Here is a 21,475-nt window from a genome sequence, read left to right on the forward strand (position 1 = left end):
TTATTTTTTTAATTTTCATTATTGTGATTTCTTTTTCGTATGTTTAGTTTGTTTTGTTTTATTAATATTTATAAATCAAATTTTATTAATATTTTTTTAATAGTTAAAAGTAATCTTATATTATAAGATGAATTATTTATTGTAATTTTAAAAAATAATTTACATAAAGTTCCACATGAAATAGGAAATTTAAAATTAAAGAAATAAAATTAATATGAAAACAAAAAAAAATATTAGATTTTTTTGAAATCTTTGTCGCCGCAATAGAAACCAATTGGAGATTTTTATCTATTAATTCGTACAAATGGAATCGAAGACATGCATTGGTCTCTTATTGAACCTAATATCTTGCGCATGTAATAATTAACTATTTTCTTTTACCATAAAGATATATTCTTTCAAGATCACGCCAGAAATAAATAGCCCAATCAACTATAACCATCATTAGTCACTGTAACTTATTTTTTGAGATTCTCTGCACCCACAATCAAAATGCTTGAGGACATGGAAGAAACTACAGTAGTTTTTTTAGAAAAAGAAGAAAAACCCTCCGAAGAGTGGTGTTTTGGATGCAAGGATGGTGGGCAAATGATCATCTGTGATCATCCGTGAGTCTTTTCATTTTTAGTTTCTTTTTACCCAGGAAGTTTCCTTAGTTTAGTGTTAGTTAATCAATGGATGTTAAAGACCGACCATGTTTATTTATTGTTTTTGTAGGAATTGTTGGAAAGTTTATCACCCTATTTGTGTTGGAAAGGATGCTGCTTTTTTTGACAATGTAGAATCTTGGTTTTGTGGTAAGTTTGTTTGATTTATTGTTAATGTATTAGCTGTCTTCTGCATGCAACAGATGCATTGTTCTTCTGTAACAAAGATCAAGATAGTGATAAAAAATACAATAGTAATATGGTTTGCATGTATTGGAATCTGTATTTTTTATCTATTATACAAGGAGGGGATATATTTTATTCTTCTACATTCTCTCCTTTTCACTGGATATTTTGAAAATTTTTAGTGGGTATGCTCTTTTAGGAAGTGAAAGTTGAAAAATATATTGATTTGTTTTTTCTTCATATTTTCAGGTAGACATGTCTGCTTCCAATGCAATGAACCTTCAAGGTTTTATTGTCTTGGCTGTCCAATTGGTGTGTGCAGAAAATGCTTTGCTGCTTCAGAAGAATTTACTGTTGTTAGAGGGGTAAAAGGCTTATGCATAGATTGTTGGAAGCTAATGGAGATTGTAGAACAAAATTTAGACCATGACTCAAATGGGGTAAGTTGTGATAATGAAATTTTGAATAGTTTTTAATAATTTTACTTGCTTGACATATGACCTTACTGTTAAAAAGCTAGCATATTCATGAAACTAGTTAGTTTGACAGTCGAATGTTCTGTGGATTATAAAGTATCTTGCAAATTTGGTTTCCATGTTACTCTTGCTGCTCTTATTATAACTAAATTTGGTTTTCTTTTTGTCAGAACAGTAATACCGGTTTAATGAAATTAGTAGTACTAGTTGGGGTCATTATACACATAGTGGTTATCCCTTGTCTATTTATGTTCTTATTGACAATGATTTTTTTTTTGCTCATTGCAGAACAAAATAGCCTTGAATGACAGGGAAACATACGAATGCCTATTCAAGGAATATTGGGAAATTATTAAGGTAGAAGAAAGATTGACTAGTGCGGACGTTTTTGCTGCACAGCCAGATTTCAGAACGTGTAAACATTTTCAACATCATAAAAAAAATAGTAAAGGTGAAGAGAAAGAAGTGCAAAATGGGTTAAAAGAAGGGTGGAGAAGTGATGCTGTTTTTGCTGCAAGCCCGGACTACAAAAAGTTTGATAGTTTGCTACATCATAAAAAAGTTAGTAATGTTGAAGAAGATCAAAATGAGGTAAAAGAAGGATTTACTGCTGATGTTACTTTTGCTGCACGGGCTGAGTACAAAAAGTTCAAAAGTTTTAAGCATCATAAAAAAATTAGTAAAGTAGAAGAAGAAGAAGAAGAAAGTGAAGATGAAGAAGAAAGTGAGGAAGGAGAAGAAGAAGATGAAGAAGAAGAAAGTGAGGAAGGAGAAGAAGATGAAGAAGAAGAAAGTGAAGAAGGAAATGGTTTGATGTCATTGAGTAGTGATGAAGATAGTAAGCCAGCCAAACGGAAAAGGAGCAATTCAGAGGAGTTTGTGGGATGGAGATCAAAACCTCTGATTAGCTTCCTTGCATCCATTGGGAAACATGAAACTGAACCATTAACCAAATGGAATGTGAATTCTCTCATACATGAATACATCAAAGAGAAAAGTCTTGACCACCCTAGATACAAGGGGAAGTTCCTCCCTGATGAAAGGTTGTTTCCTATATTTAGAAAGAAAGTTGTCTCAAAAAGGGATATATATTATCTGCTTGAGTTTCACATTGCCAAGAAAATGGAAGATTCATTTGAGGATGAAAACAATGTTCAAATCAGTAACAGTTCACTAGACGAGCATCTCAATGCTAAGAATTCATGCACTCGAAGCAACTTGTCAACCTTAATTGGAAAACCTCCATTGAAAAAGGGAGACCTTTTTATCAAGCATAGCCACTTTGCATCCATTAATGCCCATAATATAAAGCTCATTTATCTAAAACGAAGTTTGCTGCTGGAGTTATCAAAACAGCCTGAAAGTTTTCTGGGAAAGATCGTTGGAACTTTCGTCCGAGCTAGAATGGATTCCAATGATTCTAGGCAAAGAAAGTCTTACCATCTCGTGAGAGTTTTAGGTAACAAATTTCATACAGATCTGATACTTTTTGTTCACCACTTCCATTCTTTCTTTTTTGTATGTTACTTTATATTTGTTCATGAAGCTTTAGTCTCTTATGTCTTAATTATCGCATGATTGACAGTTTCTCTTGTTTAACTTGTAGGTGTTGAATTTGATGAAATCTCTAATAGAACCCTCTTGCAAGTTTCCTTAATGCCTAAGGCCATTGCCATTTCAGAGCTCTCTGATGAAGATTTCACAGAGGTAAAGGACTTGCACTGAGCCTGTTATTATTTTCATGTAATCAACTATAAACATGTAATAGGAAAGCCATCTTTCCAAATGTTTCCAATGCATAGTTGCATTGGAAATTATGTAATTTTGACATTCCTCTCATCTCCTACATTAGATACCAACTGTGTTATTTTTCTTACAGCAAGAATGTGAGGATTTGCAGCAAAAAGTGAAAACCAGCTTGCTCCCAAAGTTAACTGTGGTAAGTTATTTGATACATAAAGAGAAAATGTTTTATCTTTCGAAGGATGACTATCTGAAAAATAGTTTAAAATTGGAGCCATATTTGTACTACATATTCTTGTATCAGTTTTGGTATGTGCAGTTTAATGTATCTTTTCATAACTTAGAAAATGATAGTTTCTTTCCATTGAATATATTGCAAACCACAATTATAACTACTTTCTCTTTACCTCACTGGCGTTTGGCAGGCTGAGGTTCAAGAAAAGGCTGAAAGTCTTCATGAGGATATAACAAAACATGTATGCTTTCCTGACTCTGCCATGTCAACATTTATCTTTGTTGCTCTTCTGATTTCAACATATCTGATCAATAACTAATTTAGATGCATTTTCTGTATTCTGTCAATCGAATATCATTACATAAAATGCAGTAGTCAACCTTACGGTTTCATCTTCTACTCATCTAACTCTATTTTACTAATATCATGTTAAGATGTGTAACTATCTATGCAGCCAAACTTTTACTTGTGTGGTTCACTTTCTTCTACTTATATGTAACATGGTTTAGTATTTGTTGAATTAACTGTTTGCAAATATGCCACATAATATTGTTTTTCTGACAATCCTCACTCCATGATTATGTTCTTGGTAGAGCTTCACGACTCGCCTAGTCCATTTGCAAAATCAAATTGACCGTGCAAATCTCAGAGGACGAAATAGAGAATATCCTTTTATATTTTACATGGAAGTTAATGAACATGTGAATTCATTCTAGCATCACATTCCTACATGCTTACAGATACTAACTAAAAGTGATTGATACACAATGCATTATGATGTATGCTCCTAAGATGCTATAATTAGTGTTGTTTGGTTTGACATTTGATTCATGTTTGTGTCTCCTAAAATGTGTCATCAAAACCATTCAAAATACAAAAGATTTACAAGAATGATAGTTCGTATCTCCTTAACTGCTTTTGCCATACAAAAATTGCATTACTTGAGGAAAGGGAACGACTTGAAAAATCATGGAAACAAGAACAACCGTTGAAGAGCGTGCCATCAGTTCGTGCAGAGCTTGTTGAGGCAAAATGTGGTGATTCTGAAGATGCACAAGATACAAATACAAACTGATTCCTCACTCTTATTGTAAGTTTTTGAGATAAGGACTCAGTTTCAGACTTTGCCTTTTACAATTATTAAGTGTCTAAACTGACAAAGGAACATATTTTATATCTCTAATCTTATATAAGAATTCCAGTCTCTGCATTTTAAAATTTTCTTTCTGAATATATATATATATATTAAAAAAAACAGAAGAATTTGTTCTTACTAAAATATTTAATCCGTTACCATATTAAATGGTTTAATATGATTAATATGGTTTCTTTTTGGAAAAATATAGATAATCTTCCACAAGTAAATGTGATGCTAAAGTTGACCAACACTAATATAAAAAGTTGACCAAGATGATGAAATAAGATATGGTTGCGGTTTTGAGCATGAGATTTAGAGGCAATAATTAAGAAAAAGTGATTTGCAACTACACTGAGTGTGAACTCAACTGTTATATATCTTTATCTTAAGTAGAAAGTCAACCAACTTTTGGCATATGTTATAAAGCTATAAGGCACATTGTTTATCCAATTTGCACACCTTGAAGAGTCTAAGCACTTATTTGGTGAAATAATAGTAATTTTATCGTATTATATGTAGTTATATGCTAATAGGATGTAATTAATTAATGTAATCTCTTATTTTATCCTATTAATAACAATGATTTCTTATTCTAATATGGGTGTTGAGTTAACAAAACATTTCATAGCATCTATATTGTTCAAGAGATTATTTTTATCCAATTCTAGAGTCTCTTGAAATCTCTCATTCATCGCTTTTATTGATAGATTAATTATACATTGGACAAGAAGAAAAAAGTATCTTTAATGATACACTTTTTTTACTAAGCTGAAGAAGATAAAGTAAAAAAGGAGAAATGTTGCATGCTTTTGAAAAAAACTGAGAAAATAATATTTTTCTCAAGTATATTTTTTTTTCATTTTTTAAATGATTTCTTTCAATCTTTACTAGTGTATAATAAAAAATAATTCCTCAATATAAAAAAGAAAACCACTTTAAGGCTTTGTTTACTTGAATAAATTTGGAGAGAGTGATCGAATGAATTTGAGATGATTTGAAGGTAAATTTGTTGTTGTTTATTTGAGTGGATTTTAAAAGTAAGTGAGAGTGGATTTAGAAAAAAAAGTTTGTGAGAATTAGTATAGGATTTGATTGATGTGACAGATTAAAAAAATTTATTTCGAAATTATTTACTTCAAAAATCCACTCAAATAAACAAAAAAAATTATCTTTAAATTCTCTCAAATCTATTTAATTACTCTTCTCCAAATTAATTCAAGTGAACAAAATGTAAAAGATAAAAAAAAAAAGTCACGTAGAAACATTATATGTATGGAGAAAAGGAACATTGACTAATTTTCAATTTTTGAAAATGATGAACATAATAATAGCCCAATTTTGCCCTTCTATGTTAAAAGTAATTGAAGTTAAAACTATTTGAATTTATCGAGTGTTAGTAACTTTCTTATATATACTTGATTTATAAATTAAATAAACATGTTTTAACTTTATATTTTAACCAATATTTAATAAAATGCAGCGAGAAAAAGCTAAGCACATTCTTTAAATATCCGTTAAGAATAGAAATAGAAAAATTACATAAATCATTTACACATTTCATGTAATTTTTAATATATATATATTTTTTCTAATAGCCAACAAGTTATTATACCAAATACTTGTAACTAGTATTAATGGATTGCATTAAGCGAAAATAAATAATTAACTAATTTCTTACATTACGAGGAATCAAGTAATACTTATATTTAACTGAGATGCAAACTCTTTCTTTGAGTTTGTTGGCTTTATTTTTAAATTATTTTTCTCGATTACATATTTAAATGTAAAATATTTTGTCAAACATTATCAATAAATCAAATTTCACTGTATTAAAAATATTTCAAATTAAATGTAAAACAAAGAGACAACATGTGATGTGATTGTTTGAGTTTTGCGATAATGGCCCAAGTTCAATGTTTTGGAAATTGAGATATGCATAAATGTTTTAGTACATTAATTAATAATATAAGAAAAGAAGAGCTTCTTTTTCCTAACACAAAGTCAACCTTTATCATCATGATTTGACCTACGCTAAAGCTAATTAGCCCAAAGAGATACGGAGATAGATTATTTTGGCAAATCTTGCATTACTAATATTATTATATATCTTATGACAATAATAATGATAATTATTATTAATATAATTTTTTTTTTCACTTTCATTTAATTACTTTGAGATGGCATGCCGACACACACTTCTTAAAGGTGACCGAAACATTTTCGTTTATGGATATTTTTTTTAATTTAATTAATCTAAAGATATCATCACAAAGACAATTTTATTATTGAAATATTAAAAATAAGTAGTATATATAGATATATTTTTTTATTGAGAAATAAGAACGATATTTAAAATATTATAATTTTTAATAATTTTCAAGAAATCGTTATTTTTTTTGCTCGCGAAGAAGAGGGGAAAGAGCATTTGCATGGATTCAAAGCCCGTAATCTTCTTCTTGATCATCAATGGTAGTGCGCAGAACAGTGAGTTCAACGTTTTATGTGTGTAATAATTAAGAATATTTGGAAGATTTGAATAATTTGATAAATTTTGAGCACTGTTTTTTCATGTATATATTCTGTAGCTAACGTGTTTGTTGTTATACGTGACTGGGAAAATCGAAAATTGGGGAAAAAGAAAAGCATTAGATTGAAGATAGTAACTAGCACTTCACGGGGACAATGGAAAGAGGCGGCAGAAACAGTAAGAAAACATGATCAAGAAGTGCATGATGTTCCTGCCGCGCGCATACTACTTTTGACCTATCTGCCCAAAACAATCATTACTTTTAGCCTTTACCAGATGCCCTAAGTTTACAAGAGAAGCAACCTGGAAACTCCTTTGGAGTTGGATTCTACAAACCAATGCTACTTTCTCACACAATGCATATAAAATTATGGGAGCAGTTTCTCTAGTGCTACATCTCTCTAGACATCATTACAAATCTGATTATGTGTATTTTTTTAATTTCATTTCAACAGTTTCTGTGTGCGTGCGTGCTTTAGTTTGGAATTTTATCACACAAAAGGGGATGTCATCGATCATGTGATCACTATCATGCACTTTTGTTTTGAAAGCCATGCTGTTTATTTGGACCACATGTTCATTTTCTCTGGTATAGTAATCATAAAGGAACCGAAGCTACCTTGAAAGAGCTTAAGCGGTCACCAAAGTTATTACTACTCCATAGTACAGAGGAAAAGGACACACATTATTGTGTTGTGCTGTGAAGCAAGCGGTGACTATGAAGACTCCTTGCTGTGAGAGAATGGGAATGAAGAAGGGACCTTGGACTGCAGAGGAAGATCATATATTGGTTTCTCATATTCAACGATATGGCCATGGTAACTGGCGTGCCCTTCCTAAACAAGCTGGTAAGTTCTTCTTCTAGTTAGCAACATTTTCTCTGTAAACCGGTAAAGGTTAAACAAACATATGTATGATTATATGATATGGTTGTTTAATCAGGATTGTTAAGGTGTGGCAAGAGTTGCAGGCTTCGTTGGATTAATTACCTAAGGCCAGATATTAAACGAGGGAAATTCAGCAAGGAAGAAGAAGATACCATCCTAAAGCTGCATGAAATTCTTGGAAATAGGTGGGCATCTAATAACATGTATTCATTCTAATGTCTTCTGCTGGTTCTTTCTATTGTCTTCCCTACGTGCATGAAACACCATGAATATGATTTCCTAGTATTATTATGATTTAATGTAAGAGATGTAATTAACACGTATAGGCTGAATTTGGTTAAGTAAGAAAATGTGAAAATTTGATGGTGATCACCCTTGATGCTTAGGTGGTCTGCTATAGCGACAAGCTTACCCGGAAGAACAGACAACGAAATAAAGAATTTTTGGCATACCCATTTGAAGAAGAGGATCCAAAAAAGTGGAGTGCATATAAATGGCAATGCTTCATCGCATATCTTGCAAGAGGCACAAGCAAATAGTTCATCAAGTTCAGGTGCAGTTTCTAGTGCCTATGGAAATGTAATGCTTGACAATTACGGTTTACCCTCAAGGAAGAATCCAATCAATCCACCTACTGTAGGTACTGGATTTTATGGTGCAGTCTCCTCAGATACTTTTGGAGAAACTGAGGACAATCATGATTCTTGTCAGCTAAGTGAAGAAATGGAGTTTTGGTACAATATATTCATCAAATCAGGGCAAACATCACGAGACAATGAAAATCTAGGACATTATTAGGATGCATGATATATAGTTTGTCTATCAGCTTACAGATGTCAAGTCAACCTTTGGTTTCAGCTTAATTGGTGTTTGTGTAAAAAAACTTAAAATCCTTTTTGGAGTTTCAAATCGGAAAACTAAAGATGAATGAATAATTTTGTTAATAAAATCTGGATAAGAGTTGGGCATTTATAATACAAATTGGAACATTTTACGTTTGTCATTTTTCGTTGTGAAATTTTTACTGTTATTTGAAGCCCAGGGAAAATTTCCTCCTTCAAGTTTGCTCTTTCTTTTATTAATTATTTTGGCCAAGGTTTGCCGCACCATTATTTTGTTACGATAGGATAGGTGTGAAACAAAAAAATAAAAAATAAACTGAAAATAAACTCAACACCAAAACGAAAAGGCTGAGAGATTAAGCTGATATACAAGATAAATGAGTTACCTTATTCTCTCTACAAGTTAACTCCAAATTTGTTTGGGGAAAAAGAAGAAGAGAACAATAGAATTTCTACATTTAAAGAGACACATGTGAATCATGATCTTTCAAATAGATTGAAAAAGGGTGAGCATTCAAATGAAATCTTTCATCTTTTCCTCATAATGCTACTACATTAAAATAGTAACTGTAATATTTGTTTCAAAGTCCACAATTGATAAAATTTACTTATTAATTAACTTTTATCAACAAAAATAAACTTATTTTTACATATTTTAATTGAATTACAATAAAAAGTTCTTATGAAAAAATCACCTTCTTTGAGTAATATTTTTTGTTAAAACGATAAATTCAGAATATAACATTTATACAATTAATAGTTTAGTATCCATGATTCTTTACCAGTCCGTCCACGGTGGGATTCGAACCCACATTCTCCCGCTCCGGAGGCGAGCGCCTTATCCATTATGCAACGCGAACTGCCGGACTTCTTCGTAATGCTTTCCGTTTATGATTTTTATGAATCATATTTTTTTAAATAAAATCAATTGGTTTTTTCTTTATATAACAGACAAATTTTCATTATATTCTGTATTAGGTTTTTCTTCTTCTTAATTTGTTTATTAATTTTTTTCCTTATATCTAAATATTTGTTTACTTGTATTGCCCTTTACTTTATTTAATCAGTGCCTTCTTTCTTATACAATTTGGTTGTTGTTTTATAATTTGCTTATATTTGCTTTAAGTTTCATATAAAATGTTTTGTTATGTTATAAACATCTCAATTAGTAGTGATGATATTTATCAATTCAAACATATAAATATTCTAAAAAAAATCAAATGTCTCATATTACAAGTTTTCTTATTTTTTTTTTTTGGTGTGTTAGAATCAAATTTCTAACTTTAATAATTTCATAAAAAAAATAACTGCTTTACTAACTTTAATTATCATGAAAAGAAAAAAAAAACAATTTAGAAGTAGCATGCAACAAGAAAACTTTGAAAGAAGAAAGCGTGAAAGATAAAGCAAAACCCTATGAAACTAAAATTTCAGACATAAAGTGAGAGAGATAACAGTGCATCAATGGCTCTAGGAATCTCAAACATTCTGCACTGCCCCAAATTGAGTTTCTCCCACAGCAATCTCCGTCCCAAAGTTTCAACCTCTCTCAGGTCATCCATTTCTCCCTCTTTTCCTTTCCATTTGTAAGAATCAAAGAACGAATTTAGTTTTCCTTCGAATTCGTTTATTTTTCGCTTACGACGAGTTTCGTCGACATCATTTCTAGGGTTAATAGAATGGAGTTCGGTTTCGATTTTCAGGTTTCCCCAGACAGCAACATGGAGTGATAGAAAGATTGTCTGTGCTGCTGCATCTGCGGCAGGGAGCTCTAATTCCGATGGTGACTTTAATCCTTATGAGGTAAAGAGTAAAATCTACTCTTTGAAATTTGAAGTTGTTCGAATTGTATCTTAGTTTCTGTCATGTCATGTCATGTAGGTGCTAGGTGTAAGCCCTCTTGAGAAATTTGACATGGTCAAGGCAGCATATGCAAAAAGAAAGAAGGAAGCTGAGATGAAGGGCGATGAAGCAACTGCTTCCAGAGTAGGTCGACTTTTTTTTATTTTTTCCTTTTTTTTTGTGTGTGAAATGGTTTTCATAACTATGGCATTCCAACCATATAATATTACGGAACAGTCTGCATTGTCATTACTGATATGGCAACTAGTTTCCCAAGTTTAAATGGTCGAAGTTGATTTGCTGCATCCGTATTCGGAAGTTAACAAGATGTATGAGCTGTGCATTATGTATAATAGTGTTGAGTTTACTTATAATGCTTGCTTGTCATCCAAAGTAGAGCTCACTTATTGGATACAAGAGCCTATTATTCCTTTATTTTGAGGTTCTTAGTGATGTGTATTGATATTTGATTTTTTTTTTCTCAAAGTTTAATGCACTAATGTGTGGGATGTTGTGCGCTGTGAATGTATAATTCAGCTGGAAAAGGCATATGACAAACTCATGATGGCTCAGTTGACTAATCGGAAAAAAGGTGTAACTTTTGGATCATTTAAGGTAAATGTAGGGGAATCTTTCTTTCTGTGGACTGTAAAATCGCACATATAACTTGAAGGCATAATAACAGGGAAGTGCTTATTGTTTAAATTCCGTTTGAGGTGCAAGCTACTTTTGTTAATTTAGTTTTGGATGTGTTTGATGCTTTCAATATTCACTGGACTTCCTTTGACGAAGTAGCCATAATTTTGTAGAACATCTCTTTTTACTGTTTTTCTCTTCTCTAATGAACCCAGAGTGCCTATAAATTATGGTCATGTAGAATTTGGAGGAAATGATACCATATTATCTTGAACTCGATATTGTTCACTATTTTCTTTGTGCTGTGGAGGGTGAAGTTAGATAATTCTATTCATAGTGTACCACAAAAATGAGTTTTGCTCCAGCCATGCAAGTCTTTTATGCTTAGCGTGGGTAGTGGATATTGAGAAAGTATACGGCAGTCATGATTTTTTCTTCAGCTATTAATGCTTCTGTGTCTATTTACAATGGTTTGTTAGTAGATACCGAAGAACACAAATATTTCCCTAGGAGATACTTTTTATGAAAAAAAGATGTTCATTTAAGTATGTTTTGTGCCTTCTTCCTAGTTTTTCCCAAGCATCTGACCCAAGATAAATGCTAGCAATACACTCATTTGAAAACATTCTTTACTATTAGCTGAAATTGATTAGAAATCAAACGATTTTATGGGTTCCACTCCATATTTAATTATCTTCACGTGTAATTTTGTAGTCGCCAATAAATTTTAACCAATAGTATAAAGTGTGAGGAATGATGCGTAAGAGAGTGTAATGCTAGCACTGCCCTAGATTCAAATTTGTTGTTTTTGTTTGCATCTCCAAATCTTAATTGTGTATTAAACTAAATGCAGGTTTCAAAGGAGATTAAGTATGCTGACAAGCAGCCAATTCTACCTTGGGGGCCAAGGTTTGGTGTTTCTGCTTATGATTAGTAACAATGTAGTTTTTTTGCTGTACATTGTTGTTGCTACCATGAGTTTACTAAAATATCTGGTAATTCTTACTTTAATGGATGATTTAATATTTAACTTCTCTAGGTTGACATGTTTCCTTTCTAGTAATCACAGCCAGGATCTCTATAGATTGCTTTACCGCATGACAGTCATCTCCCCATTATGAATTACCACCTTCTCCCCACCTCCCAGAAAAAAATAAGGTTTTGCCAAATTGTGTAAATGTAATCTATTTCAATAGCTCTTTTAGAAACAAGACAAAAACAAGTGATATTTCTCTCTAAATTAAGCTGAATCAAGCAATCACTCAATCAAACCATCAAATAAATAGTATTAATTAGGATATCCGTATACTCTTATATTATGAGAAAGTGATGCTTGGATTGGAATCATCTCTATTTGGATTAGTTTTTTTTAGATGTTTTATAAATAACAGTTTGGATGGAAAATCTCATTTTTCTTGCTTGCATAGATGGATTGCATTTATTTCTCATGGTTTACTTTTTATTCAAATCATTGTTTCCCCCCTTATCACTATCACTCTATTGATAGCTACTTTGTAACTTTTGATGTTATTTTGTATGTAATTTCAGGTTTACTAAATCAAGTCAAAATGACACACGCATAAACTTGGCAATATCAGCTGTTTTTGTGAGTTGGATAAAGATAGTTATTTATTTATTTTTTTGGGAAAATATCAATACTAAGCCATATCAATCTTGTGACTTATGTCTTAAAATGTAGTATTTAAGCAGAGTTATTTATCATCTTTCTGCAGACAGCATGGATCCTTGTCAAGCGCAGTGCTGAATATAAACCTTTGCAGTTTTTAGCCTTTGCCTTTGTTTATAGGCTTTTTGAGAAGTTAAAAGCCTTTGAATCTCCTGTAACCCGCATATATAATGTGAGTCTCTTCTTTTATGTCAGCACATTTGTGGAATATATAAATTTTCTGTTTTTTCACTGCATTGAATTACTAGTAGAATTGTATAGTTCATGTTATTGTTGGCTACAGGAAGAGGGTGAAGACACCGGAGAAGGATTGCGCATGGGGAAAAGACTGCTCCGAGCACTGGCTTTGGTTTTTGGATGTGTAGCAATTTCATCTTTGGTATGATGATTCCTTAGATCTTTTGGTGTGACTCATGGATCAGTACTTTGATATCCCAAATTTTTGGCTTTCCTTTCAATTGATGTACATATAGGTTTTTTTTTTTCCTGTAACAAGAAAAAGAAAAGAAGGGAGAGAGGGATCAATTCATCTTTTTTCCCTCTTTTTCTATTTTACTTTATGTGATACTAAATTGTTCATTATGGTATGATGCATCAATTATGTTCTTTTTTTATCTGTATTGAATCTCTTTTTTGAATTAAGAAAACCATGGTAGCCAAACTACGGAATTTATATTTTGTACCCTGTTTGACTTCCACTGGTACGGAACCAGGCAAATGATGCCCTAACTAGTTTTTACCACGTAATTGTAGTTTTTTTTATGGAAGTGGGATATTCTATTTATTTGTCACTCAATATTTATCCTAGTTGAATGTGGCTCAAGTTCTCTTTTTTCTTATCATCTTTACACATTGGCATGGGCATGTCTCATAATTATTTAATTTTCCAAATGAAAATTAATACTTTCTTGTTCTTCTCATGCAGGCATATACTTTTATTTTGAACATAATTGAGTTTGCAGGTGGTTTTATTCCTGCTCTTTTGTACAACAATCAGGTATACTTAAATCAATGAGAACGGCCCCTCATGGCTTGAAATATATTAAGATAAAACTGTCCTCTATCCTTATGAATAATATGATGTGTGCCGAGCAGGTTTTTTGCCTTTAAAACGTTGGGACATTCTTTATGTGAATTTTCTTGCCAAATACATTTTATTCCCTGTTTGCCTAATGCAGATAAGAGAAAAATGATCTCATGGTCTTTTAATACATGTGATGTGAGGGGATGGGTTGCGATTGAAGTATCAAATTGTTGTGAACTAGGATAATGATAGCTAGTTTAGTGGCCATGTTTCTTAAATAGCAGATGAATTTAGATTGTGTAATAAAATAAATTTTACGAAGCACAGGTGCAATGTCAGGGACTTTTTCCCTTGAACAGTTGAAGGTATCAGCTAATATTTCATGAATTCATTGTGTTCGATTGTAATTCAACTGCCAGTTTATCCTCTACAATATAAAATCTCCATGATGTTATATTTTTCATTAGCCATATTATTAACATCCATTTTGGGCCTCTAAAGATGTATGTGAGATTAGATTGGTTCCCCAGAGATTGTTTCTTTGATGATAATTAGTGACATTGGTTTTCCTTCAAAAACCAATTTAATGGTAAAATGTGAAATTTGAAAACCAATTTCATCATGTTATTGATTTGATGTATTTAAAAATGGAGGACCAGGGTTGTGTTGCTATCATCTTTGAAAGGCCAATAATGTCATTTAAACTAAATTTACGCATAGCATGCAACTTAGTCTACGGGTGATGGTGGGACTAGTCTGGTTTCTTGTCTGCCATAGCAAAGAAGCTGTTTCTTGAATGACACATTTTATGGCATGCATTGGTTTTTTATTTACTCTGGAAATGAGATACACACCTCTCTTGTCACTAGTTCTATGTCATTTTTTTTATTGCTGAAAGCTAATCCTAGTTAGTATATATCCTATTGTTCAGTGTGTGTTTCTGCTAAGTTGATAGCCGTTATGGTATCTGCAGGAATTGGTAATCACCACTTCATCGGCAGTGATGCTTTATATCATGGCATCTTATTATAGATAGTGGAGCTTGTCTTGAAGACGAAGAAGACGAAGAAAACACGCATCGTCATCATCCATTTTTATCTTTTTTCGCTCATTTCTTGCTTTTGTTCCTCACTAGTGTTAGCTCAAATTTTGTCAAAAGAGAAGTACTTTTTCCTTGTTTTAATATAGCAGGAATTGTGTTAACTTTCTTATGCTACTTTTTACTTTTTTCTTTGGGGTGTCTTTATATTAATTTTGACTATTCACATATCATAGTGGTACATATAGTCACGCACTCTCGCTTGTTTTTCTCGTTTATTTATTCCATTTTATTGCCAAGTAAATAAAATGGTCATTCATGCAATGCAAGATGCCTTATTTGAGCGTGTCCATGAATGAGATAGTTACACACTTTCACACGACAAAAATGTAATGATGTTGGGAAAATGTACTATTTCGTTTAGTTCCATACGATGAAGGATTAGGATTAAGTCGCTTGTTGTGTCAATGGTTTTCTCGATTTCACGTGGGCTGAAACGCAAAACGGGAAAAACGATATAGGTTAATTTGAATTGAACATCAACTTATTTTTATAATGGAAAATTAGTATAATGGGTCAGTTTGGTTTTTGTTTATTCCAAAAGTATTTTTTTAAATGAAATAAGCATTTTTTTTTACGTATGTTCAATCTGTTTATTTTATAGATAAGTTTTTTATTTTGCTTTTTAATAAACAGTTTGAATTCGTTTGTTTATACTTTTCTGGAATTATTTTTTAATAAAATGAATAGATTTTTTTTGTCTAATCTATTTATTTTAAAATAGACAGATTTCGAATTATTTCAATAAATAATTATATTTCCTTCTAAATAAGTGATTTAGAAAATATTCATTTTAGATAAGTTTGTTAAATATGTTATGTTACCTTTTAGAATGGATTGAATGCATGAATGTCACATAATTAGTTAGATTAACAATATACTAAATTAAATAACATTAATTTGCAAAACCAAAATAAGAATAAGGAATCATACATGATTCCTTTTTAGGCTTTTGGTGGTGCGATCTTGTTAGGATGCCAAGATAGCAAAGAAGGAGTCCATAAGTAGAATGAGATGGTGAGATATGGGTATTGCTTTCTACACCTTATCAAATTTCTGTCTCACCCATCAAAAAGTTACCCGAAGGAGACCATAAGTAGAATGTATTTTTGTTTTGTAATGTTCCGTTTGGTATTTTGCCATTGAGAGAAAGAAAATGTGTGGTAGGTTTGTAGAGAGATTAGGTCCTCTTTTTGGTGCTTTAGGAGCAAACACATTCGGTTGTCCCATCAGGAACATGACTGTGTTCTATTCATTTGTATGATAAATACAAATATAAGACTGACTGTGTGAAAGACTGATTGTATTATTATTATTATTATTATCATTATTATCTATCATTCAATTTTATAAAGAAGTATTTGTCTCAAATATTAATGTTGTCGTATAAAATTTAATGTCAAGTGGAGCTTTTATTGACACTGCAAAACTGAATTATCTAATATACAATAAGACTGAACAAATAGGATATTAGTTTTATAAGAAATGTCATACACAATATGATGGAGAGAGACAAAACTAAATTATTTGTGTGTACCGTTTCAAATTTTATTAGTGGCTGTAATGGGACAGAATAGACGACACAGTGCATAAAAACAAATCAATAATTGGTGGAGGAATCCATTGAAACTGCACTCTGCTCATAATATGAATTGACAATTCAATACCCTTTTATAAATTATAATGATGTACTTTATTAAGAAAATAAATACAAATGTTAATAATTTATTAAAATTTATTAGAGTAGTCAATTTTAAATTATGTTTAAAGACTTTCAGAGCAAGTAAAAACAAAAACACTTGATTATGCATATGCAAAATGACAGTATGATTCCTTTTTCCTTCCTCGTAATATCTTAGTAATAATTAAACTCATTTGTTCTTCACCCTCCTCAAATCTTGAAGCATCTCATGCACTTCAACACAAAGTTCTTGAAATAAGTGTGTACTATAGATGCCGTTACCTTGATCACACTTAAATTGGTTTGCTTGCAATCTTGTTGGAGTACCTAATCTAGGTAATTAATTTCCTTCAAAATTTCTGTCACTTTAATCTGTTCCACTTTCCTTGTTTCTCCCATGTTCTTTGCAGCTATATATATGTATATTTATTTCTGTCCTCATATTTTTTCATCTGAACTAAATTGAGAGTAATTTAGCTGACCTATTACAGGTGATAGTTCTGATTCAGATACCTTGTTGAACGTATCTGTGCACGAAACCTGGTTGAGAAAAATATTTTTTTTTATGAAATTCTTGTTTAACTTAAATTCAGTGAAGAGCTCGAGCATGTAAATTCTCTATATTTGCCCCTTTATTCAATGTGTAGAGTCGAAAATTCACTTAAAATAATTTCCTAATCACATGTTCTAATGTTATTTTCTCTTCGGTTAAGCTGTTCTCCAACCAATTCGAAAGTGTCTGCTAAAGGTATTTCAATATTAAAGTCAATTCGAACTTAATTGACGGTTAAGCATCAATGCTGTAATAAACATTTAGTAAAAATTTCAACAGCCAAACTATATTTGTAATTTTCTCTATGAATTTTTAATTATGTTTAAAACTAATTACTCATATGTTTAGATTAATTAGACAATGAGTTGATTTTAACCGTGACTGATCGATCTTCATATTTAGACTATCGGTCATGGTATTTTGATCGGTATGCTCCTTTTGTTACATACAGCATAAAAATCATATAGACCATTTCAAGATGATATACAGTGCACCACAGGGAACATAAATGTCTAGTAATTATGGAATTTGAATCCAAGAATGGTTGCAAAAAAAGGTCACTGTATGATTGTGTTTTTGTTTTTGTAACGAAAGCAACAATGGCTCAAAACATGTACCTTGTGGCTTGTTTTGGTGGCAGAGAAAATGGTAGCTAAGATAGTTGATCTTCGGTCGGATACAGTGACAAAACCAACTGAAGCAATGCGAGGTGCTATGGCAAGTGCTGAGGTTGATGATGATGTTCTTGGACGTGACCCCTCCTGTTTTCGCTTGGAGACAGAGATGGCAAAGTTATTGGGAAAGGAAGCTGCACTTTTTGTTCCATCAGGCACCATGGCCAACCTTATATCTGTGCTTGTGCATTGTAACATTAGAGGAAGTGAAGTTATTCTTGGAGATGATTCCCACATACACATTTATGAGAATGGAGGCATTGCAACCCTTGGAGGGGTGCATCCAAGAACAGTTAAAAACAATGAAGATGGAACAATGGACATTGATTTAATCGAGGCTGCAATCAGAGATCCAAAGGGAGAGTTAGTATATCCAACCACAAGGCTTATTTGCTTGGAAAATACTCACGGAAAGTAAGCAATTATTCTGTCCAAATTTTTCTAGATAGTACAATATTACAACAATAATAACAAAGTCCCTTGTGAAATCAGCTACATACACAACATTAAGATTACATTATTAGATTTCTCTTAAGGACATAAGCAGTATCAGTGGTTGGTATGTTTTCTTGAATGCAGCTGTGGAGGTAGATGTCTTTCAGTTGAATATACAGACAGAGTAGGAGAGGTTGCTAAAAAGCATGGATTGAAGCTTCACATTGATGGAGCCCGAATATTTAATGCATCAGTTGTAAGTAAATTTTCTGCTTAGTATTGATTTTTATTTTGTTCAAAAACTGAGTAAAATCACTGCAAGGATAAACTTGTGCCTGAAATGCACCTAGCTAGATGAATACTTAAAAAATGTGTAAATAATATCTGTCAGCCTTAGATCTCCAATAAGGTAAAGTAAGATAAATTTTGATTTTACTATATGCTTTATGAATACATCTGTTTGTGTAAACAACATGTGTCAGCAAAAAAGTTCTCCATCAAAAAATTGATTACTTTTATACCATGTATGGTTCAAATTAACTCTAGAAATAACTACATAAATGTGGCATTGGCATTTCCAGATAGAAATGAATCTGAGTTCTTGCTTTTTCCAGTGAGTGCTTTGATATTGTCAATTGTATTTTCTTATTGCTGTAACTTTATTGCAAATCTTGCTTTCAGTTCTTTTGTGCCTCATCATATGCCTTTTTGTTTACCCTTTTGTGTTATCATGCACTTTCAGGCACTAGGTGTCCCTGTGGGTAGGCTTGTTCAAGCAGCTGATTCAGTTTCGGTGTGTTTTTCTTTTCTCATTTTTCTTCTTTTGCACAATATTCATGGAAAGGATATTCAGAAGTGACTACTCTATTTTTAAAGGGAGTAAATAAGATTGTATCCATAGGTATATATTATAATTAAGGACATATACATCTTAATCTGTTTCTCACTTCAGAAACAATTCATATCAGAAGAACATTCTTCAAGATATAGGAAGTTCTTTTTTTCTTCTCAAGAGTTGAATAATGTGTTATTAAATTTTGAAATTTCAAATAAAAAAGAGAAGGAAAAACTCTTGTGAAGGTTATTTATGCAAATGTTGTTTTTCTTTATTGAAAAGTTACTCAGCTTTTGAATATGTTTTATAACTGTGGTTATCCCTCTTTAAAAATAAGTGAAATCTCTTGATTTTAACAAATTTTAAACCCTAATCAAACTTTGTTGTGAATCATATCTTTGAATACATGAATTTTAGGTATGTCTGTCAAAAGGCCTGGGTGCTCCAGTTGGATCTGTTATTGTTGGTTCCAATAGCTTTATCAGCGAGGTAATATAAATTCTGGGAGAATATAACAGTATCTATTATTATATCTCCTTTCTGAAAGAAGCTGATACCAGCAGAACATATATACAATTTTAGGCTAGAAGGCTCAGAAAAACCTTAGGTGGTGGAATGAGGCAAGTTGGCATCCTTTGTGCAGCTGCACTAGTTGCTTTACAGGAAAATGTTGAAAAGCTAGAAAGTGATCACAAGAAAGCTAAACTTTTGGCTGGTAAATGCAATTCAACTTTTAACTGTCCTTATCTTTTTAAACACACCCTTTAAAATGCACTTCTTAGTTTTCTCAAAAAGATTTCCTTTTGTCTTAGATGGATTGAATGAAATTAAAGGACTGAGAGTGAAAACCTCTTCTGTGGAAACCAATATGGTGAGTATTCAGTTGAGACCACTGATAACAGTACAATTGCATTGTTGTTTCTCAAACAAATTTGATAATCTGTGATGTGATTAGAATTAATGTTTGATTGATACCATGGTGCAGATATATGTTGAAATTGAAGAGAGATTAGGAACTACAGCATCCAAGCTGTGCAAGGACTTGGAAGACTATGGTATTCTTCTCATGACAGTTGGCTCATCAAGGTGTTATTTGCAGTTACTGTTTTCTTAATCTGCAATTAATTAATCAACTAAACTTTTCATTATTTTAGCCCATTCTTATATACTCACCTAAACTAGAAACCAGTCCATGATGTGGAGTCCTTTTGTATTTTAATATTATGAAATAGCTAAGGAAATTTTATGCAGTTATGGTGAACTGAGAGACAATTTTCTGTAAAACTTTTTGTAACTATTTTGGTGGAGAAAAAGTGATGTTTTGTAAATGATTAGTTTAGTAATTAATATAAATAGGAATTGCACTTTATGGTAATTATGGGCAGTACCTACTTTTTGCAGATTGAGAATTGTGTTCCACCACCAAATATCTGCAAGTGACGTGCAGTACACCTTATCATGCTTTCAGGTGATGACTAGGAATCCATTATTACTAGAGAAACTTCAAAAATATCTGATACTGTTACTCAAAATGAAAATTTTCTTCTTTTTTATTTTATGTTTTGAAGTTTCAAAAAGGGCATTGAATTTTGGCCTTATTTGGCCTATAAATTGTGTTTCACTTGCTCATTTCATCAGCATGCATTTTTACATTGGAAGATGAAATTGAAAGACTCTTTTGTTGAAAACTGTAGCAAGCTGTGAATGGTGTACGAAATGAAAATGGCAACTGAAGTTTGCAACTTGGTGGCACATGAAAAACTAACACCAAATTCCATTCCATGATGAGAATAATAAGCATGAAGCTTTGTGAAAAGGTTTTAGAATGATCCAAAGTTGCCTGAATATGAAGCTGCATTGGGAAACAATGTATCGTGAAGGCTTTATGGAGTCTTTTGAACTCTTAAAATTTTCAGTATCTTCTTCCTTTCCTGCATTTTAATTAGTAAGAAATACTAGCAAAAAGTAGTTGCTTGGTTGTTCTATTCCTAGGTGGATCTAGCTTAATCAAATTTAATATTTTAAAATTTATATTCAAGCATTTGATAGATGGATTACTTGACATTAATTATTGGAATTAAGAATTAATATGAGTGACTTATTTGTCTATATTGGATTTTATTTTTAAAATAAGTTTAATTTAATTGTATTTTAATTGTGAGTAAATTATTATAAAAAAATCATTAAGCAAAAAATAATAAATTATTATATTATTTTATAAATTAATAAAATTATTAATATTTAAAATAATCTATATTATGAATAAAAAATTATAATTAATTTATGATTTAGAATCAATATTAGTAAGTAATTGAAATTTTAGTAGTT

The 21,475-nt window shown here is 31.6% G+C and overlaps 3 protein-coding genes and 1 pseudogene across 5 annotated transcripts; all 4 read left to right on the plus strand.

Annotated features, from left to right (window-relative positions):
- Positions 1 to 416: 416 nt before the first annotated feature.
- On the plus strand, positions 417 to 4,491 carry LOC124830129 (zinc finger CCCH domain-containing protein 19-like). The gene is made up of 9 exons (XM_047303766.2): positions 417 to 608; positions 718 to 797; positions 1,083 to 1,273; positions 1,598 to 2,768; positions 2,916 to 3,016; positions 3,189 to 3,248; positions 3,478 to 3,528; positions 3,881 to 3,951; positions 4,215 to 4,491. Exons 1-9 carry the CDS (start codon positions 493 to 495, stop codon positions 4,360 to 4,362), a joined length of 1,989 nt encoding a protein of 662 aa, XP_047159722.1. The 5' UTR covers positions 417 to 492; the 3' UTR covers positions 4,363 to 4,491.
- A 2,141-nt stretch (positions 4,492 to 6,632) lies between these two features.
- Positions 6,633 to 8,842, plus strand: LOC124830128 (transcription factor MYB4-like; annotated as a pseudogene). Its single transcript, XR_015786672.1, has 3 exons — positions 6,633 to 7,800; positions 7,895 to 8,024; positions 8,226 to 8,842. The product of XR_015786672.1 is annotated as a transcription factor MYB4-like (transcript).
- Positions 8,843 to 10,046: 1,204 nt separating this feature from the next.
- Positions 10,047 to 15,137, plus strand: CJD1 (Chloroplast J-like domain 1). 2 transcript variants are annotated; one of them, XM_088115407.1, is made up of 10 exons: positions 10,047 to 10,267; positions 10,385 to 10,484; positions 10,563 to 10,667; positions 11,061 to 11,138; positions 12,013 to 12,068; positions 12,708 to 12,765; positions 12,893 to 13,018; positions 13,130 to 13,225; positions 13,772 to 13,843; positions 14,844 to 15,137. In XM_088115407.1, exons 1-10 carry the CDS (start codon positions 10,146 to 10,148, stop codon positions 14,904 to 14,906), a joined length of 876 nt encoding a protein of 291 aa, XP_087971533.1. In that variant the 5' UTR covers positions 10,047 to 10,145; the 3' UTR covers positions 14,907 to 15,137. The 2 variants fall into 2 exon arrangements, with proteins under 2 accessions (XP_087971533.1, XP_047159721.1); XM_047303765.2 differs by having other exon boundaries at positions 10,050 to 10,234.
- Positions 15,138 to 16,766: 1,629 nt separating this feature from the next.
- LOC124830124 (low-specificity L-threonine aldolase 1-like) lies at positions 16,767 to 21,256 on the plus strand. Its single transcript, XM_047303764.2, has 10 exons — positions 16,767 to 16,986; positions 17,844 to 18,291; positions 18,457 to 18,568; positions 19,055 to 19,105; positions 19,565 to 19,636; positions 19,730 to 19,862; positions 19,960 to 20,018; positions 20,133 to 20,233; positions 20,549 to 20,615; positions 20,842 to 21,256. The coding sequence occupies exons 2-10, from the start codon at positions 17,849 to 17,851 to the stop codon at positions 20,878 to 20,880; spliced, it is 1,077 nt and encodes a 358-aa protein (XP_047159720.1). The 5' UTR covers positions 16,767 to 16,986; positions 17,844 to 17,848; the 3' UTR covers positions 20,881 to 21,256.
- Positions 21,257 to 21,475: the final 219 nt, after the last annotated feature.

This window comes from Vigna umbellata, chromosome 5, assembly GCF_029865625.1.
Source record: "Vigna umbellata cultivar VRB3 chromosome 5, Vumbellata_1.0, whole genome shotgun sequence".
NCBI lineage: Eukaryota > Viridiplantae > Streptophyta > Magnoliopsida > Fabales > Fabaceae > Vigna > Vigna umbellata.

Bases quoted from the DNA above. Each gene is read 5' to 3' on its own strand.
- LOC124830129 (XM_047303766.2), top strand. From the start codon at position 493: ATGCTTGAGGACATGGAAGAAACTACAGTAGTTTTTTTAGAAAAAGAA. The intron at 1,274-1,597 runs GTAAGTTGTGAT...TGCTCATTGCAG, and splicing joins TAGACCATGACTCAAATGGG to AACAAAATAGCCTTGAATGA. The intron at 2,769-2,915 runs GTAACAAATTTC...TTTAACTTGTAG, and splicing joins CCATCTCGTGAGAGTTTTAG to GTGTTGAATTTGATGAAATC.
- CJD1 (XM_088115407.1), top strand. From the start codon at position 10,146: ATGGCTCTAGGAATCTCAAACATTCTGCACTGCCCCAAATTGAGTTTC. The intron at 10,668-11,060 runs GTAGGTCGACTT...TGTATAATTCAG, and splicing joins ATGAAGCAACTGCTTCCAGA to CTGGAAAAGGCATATGACAA. The intron at 13,844-14,843 runs GTATACTTAAAT...TGGTATCTGCAG, and splicing joins CTCTTTTGTACAACAATCAG to GAATTGGTAATCACCACTTC.
- LOC124830124 (XM_047303764.2), top strand. From the start codon at position 17,849: ATGGTAGCTAAGATAGTTGATCTTCGGTCGGATACAGTGACAAAACCA. The intron at 18,569-19,054 runs GTAAGTAAATTT...ATGCACTTTCAG, and splicing joins GAATATTTAATGCATCAGTT to GCACTAGGTGTCCCTGTGGG. The intron at 19,106-19,564 runs GTGTGTTTTTCT...CATGAATTTTAG, and splicing joins AAGCAGCTGATTCAGTTTCG to GTATGTCTGTCAAAAGGCCT.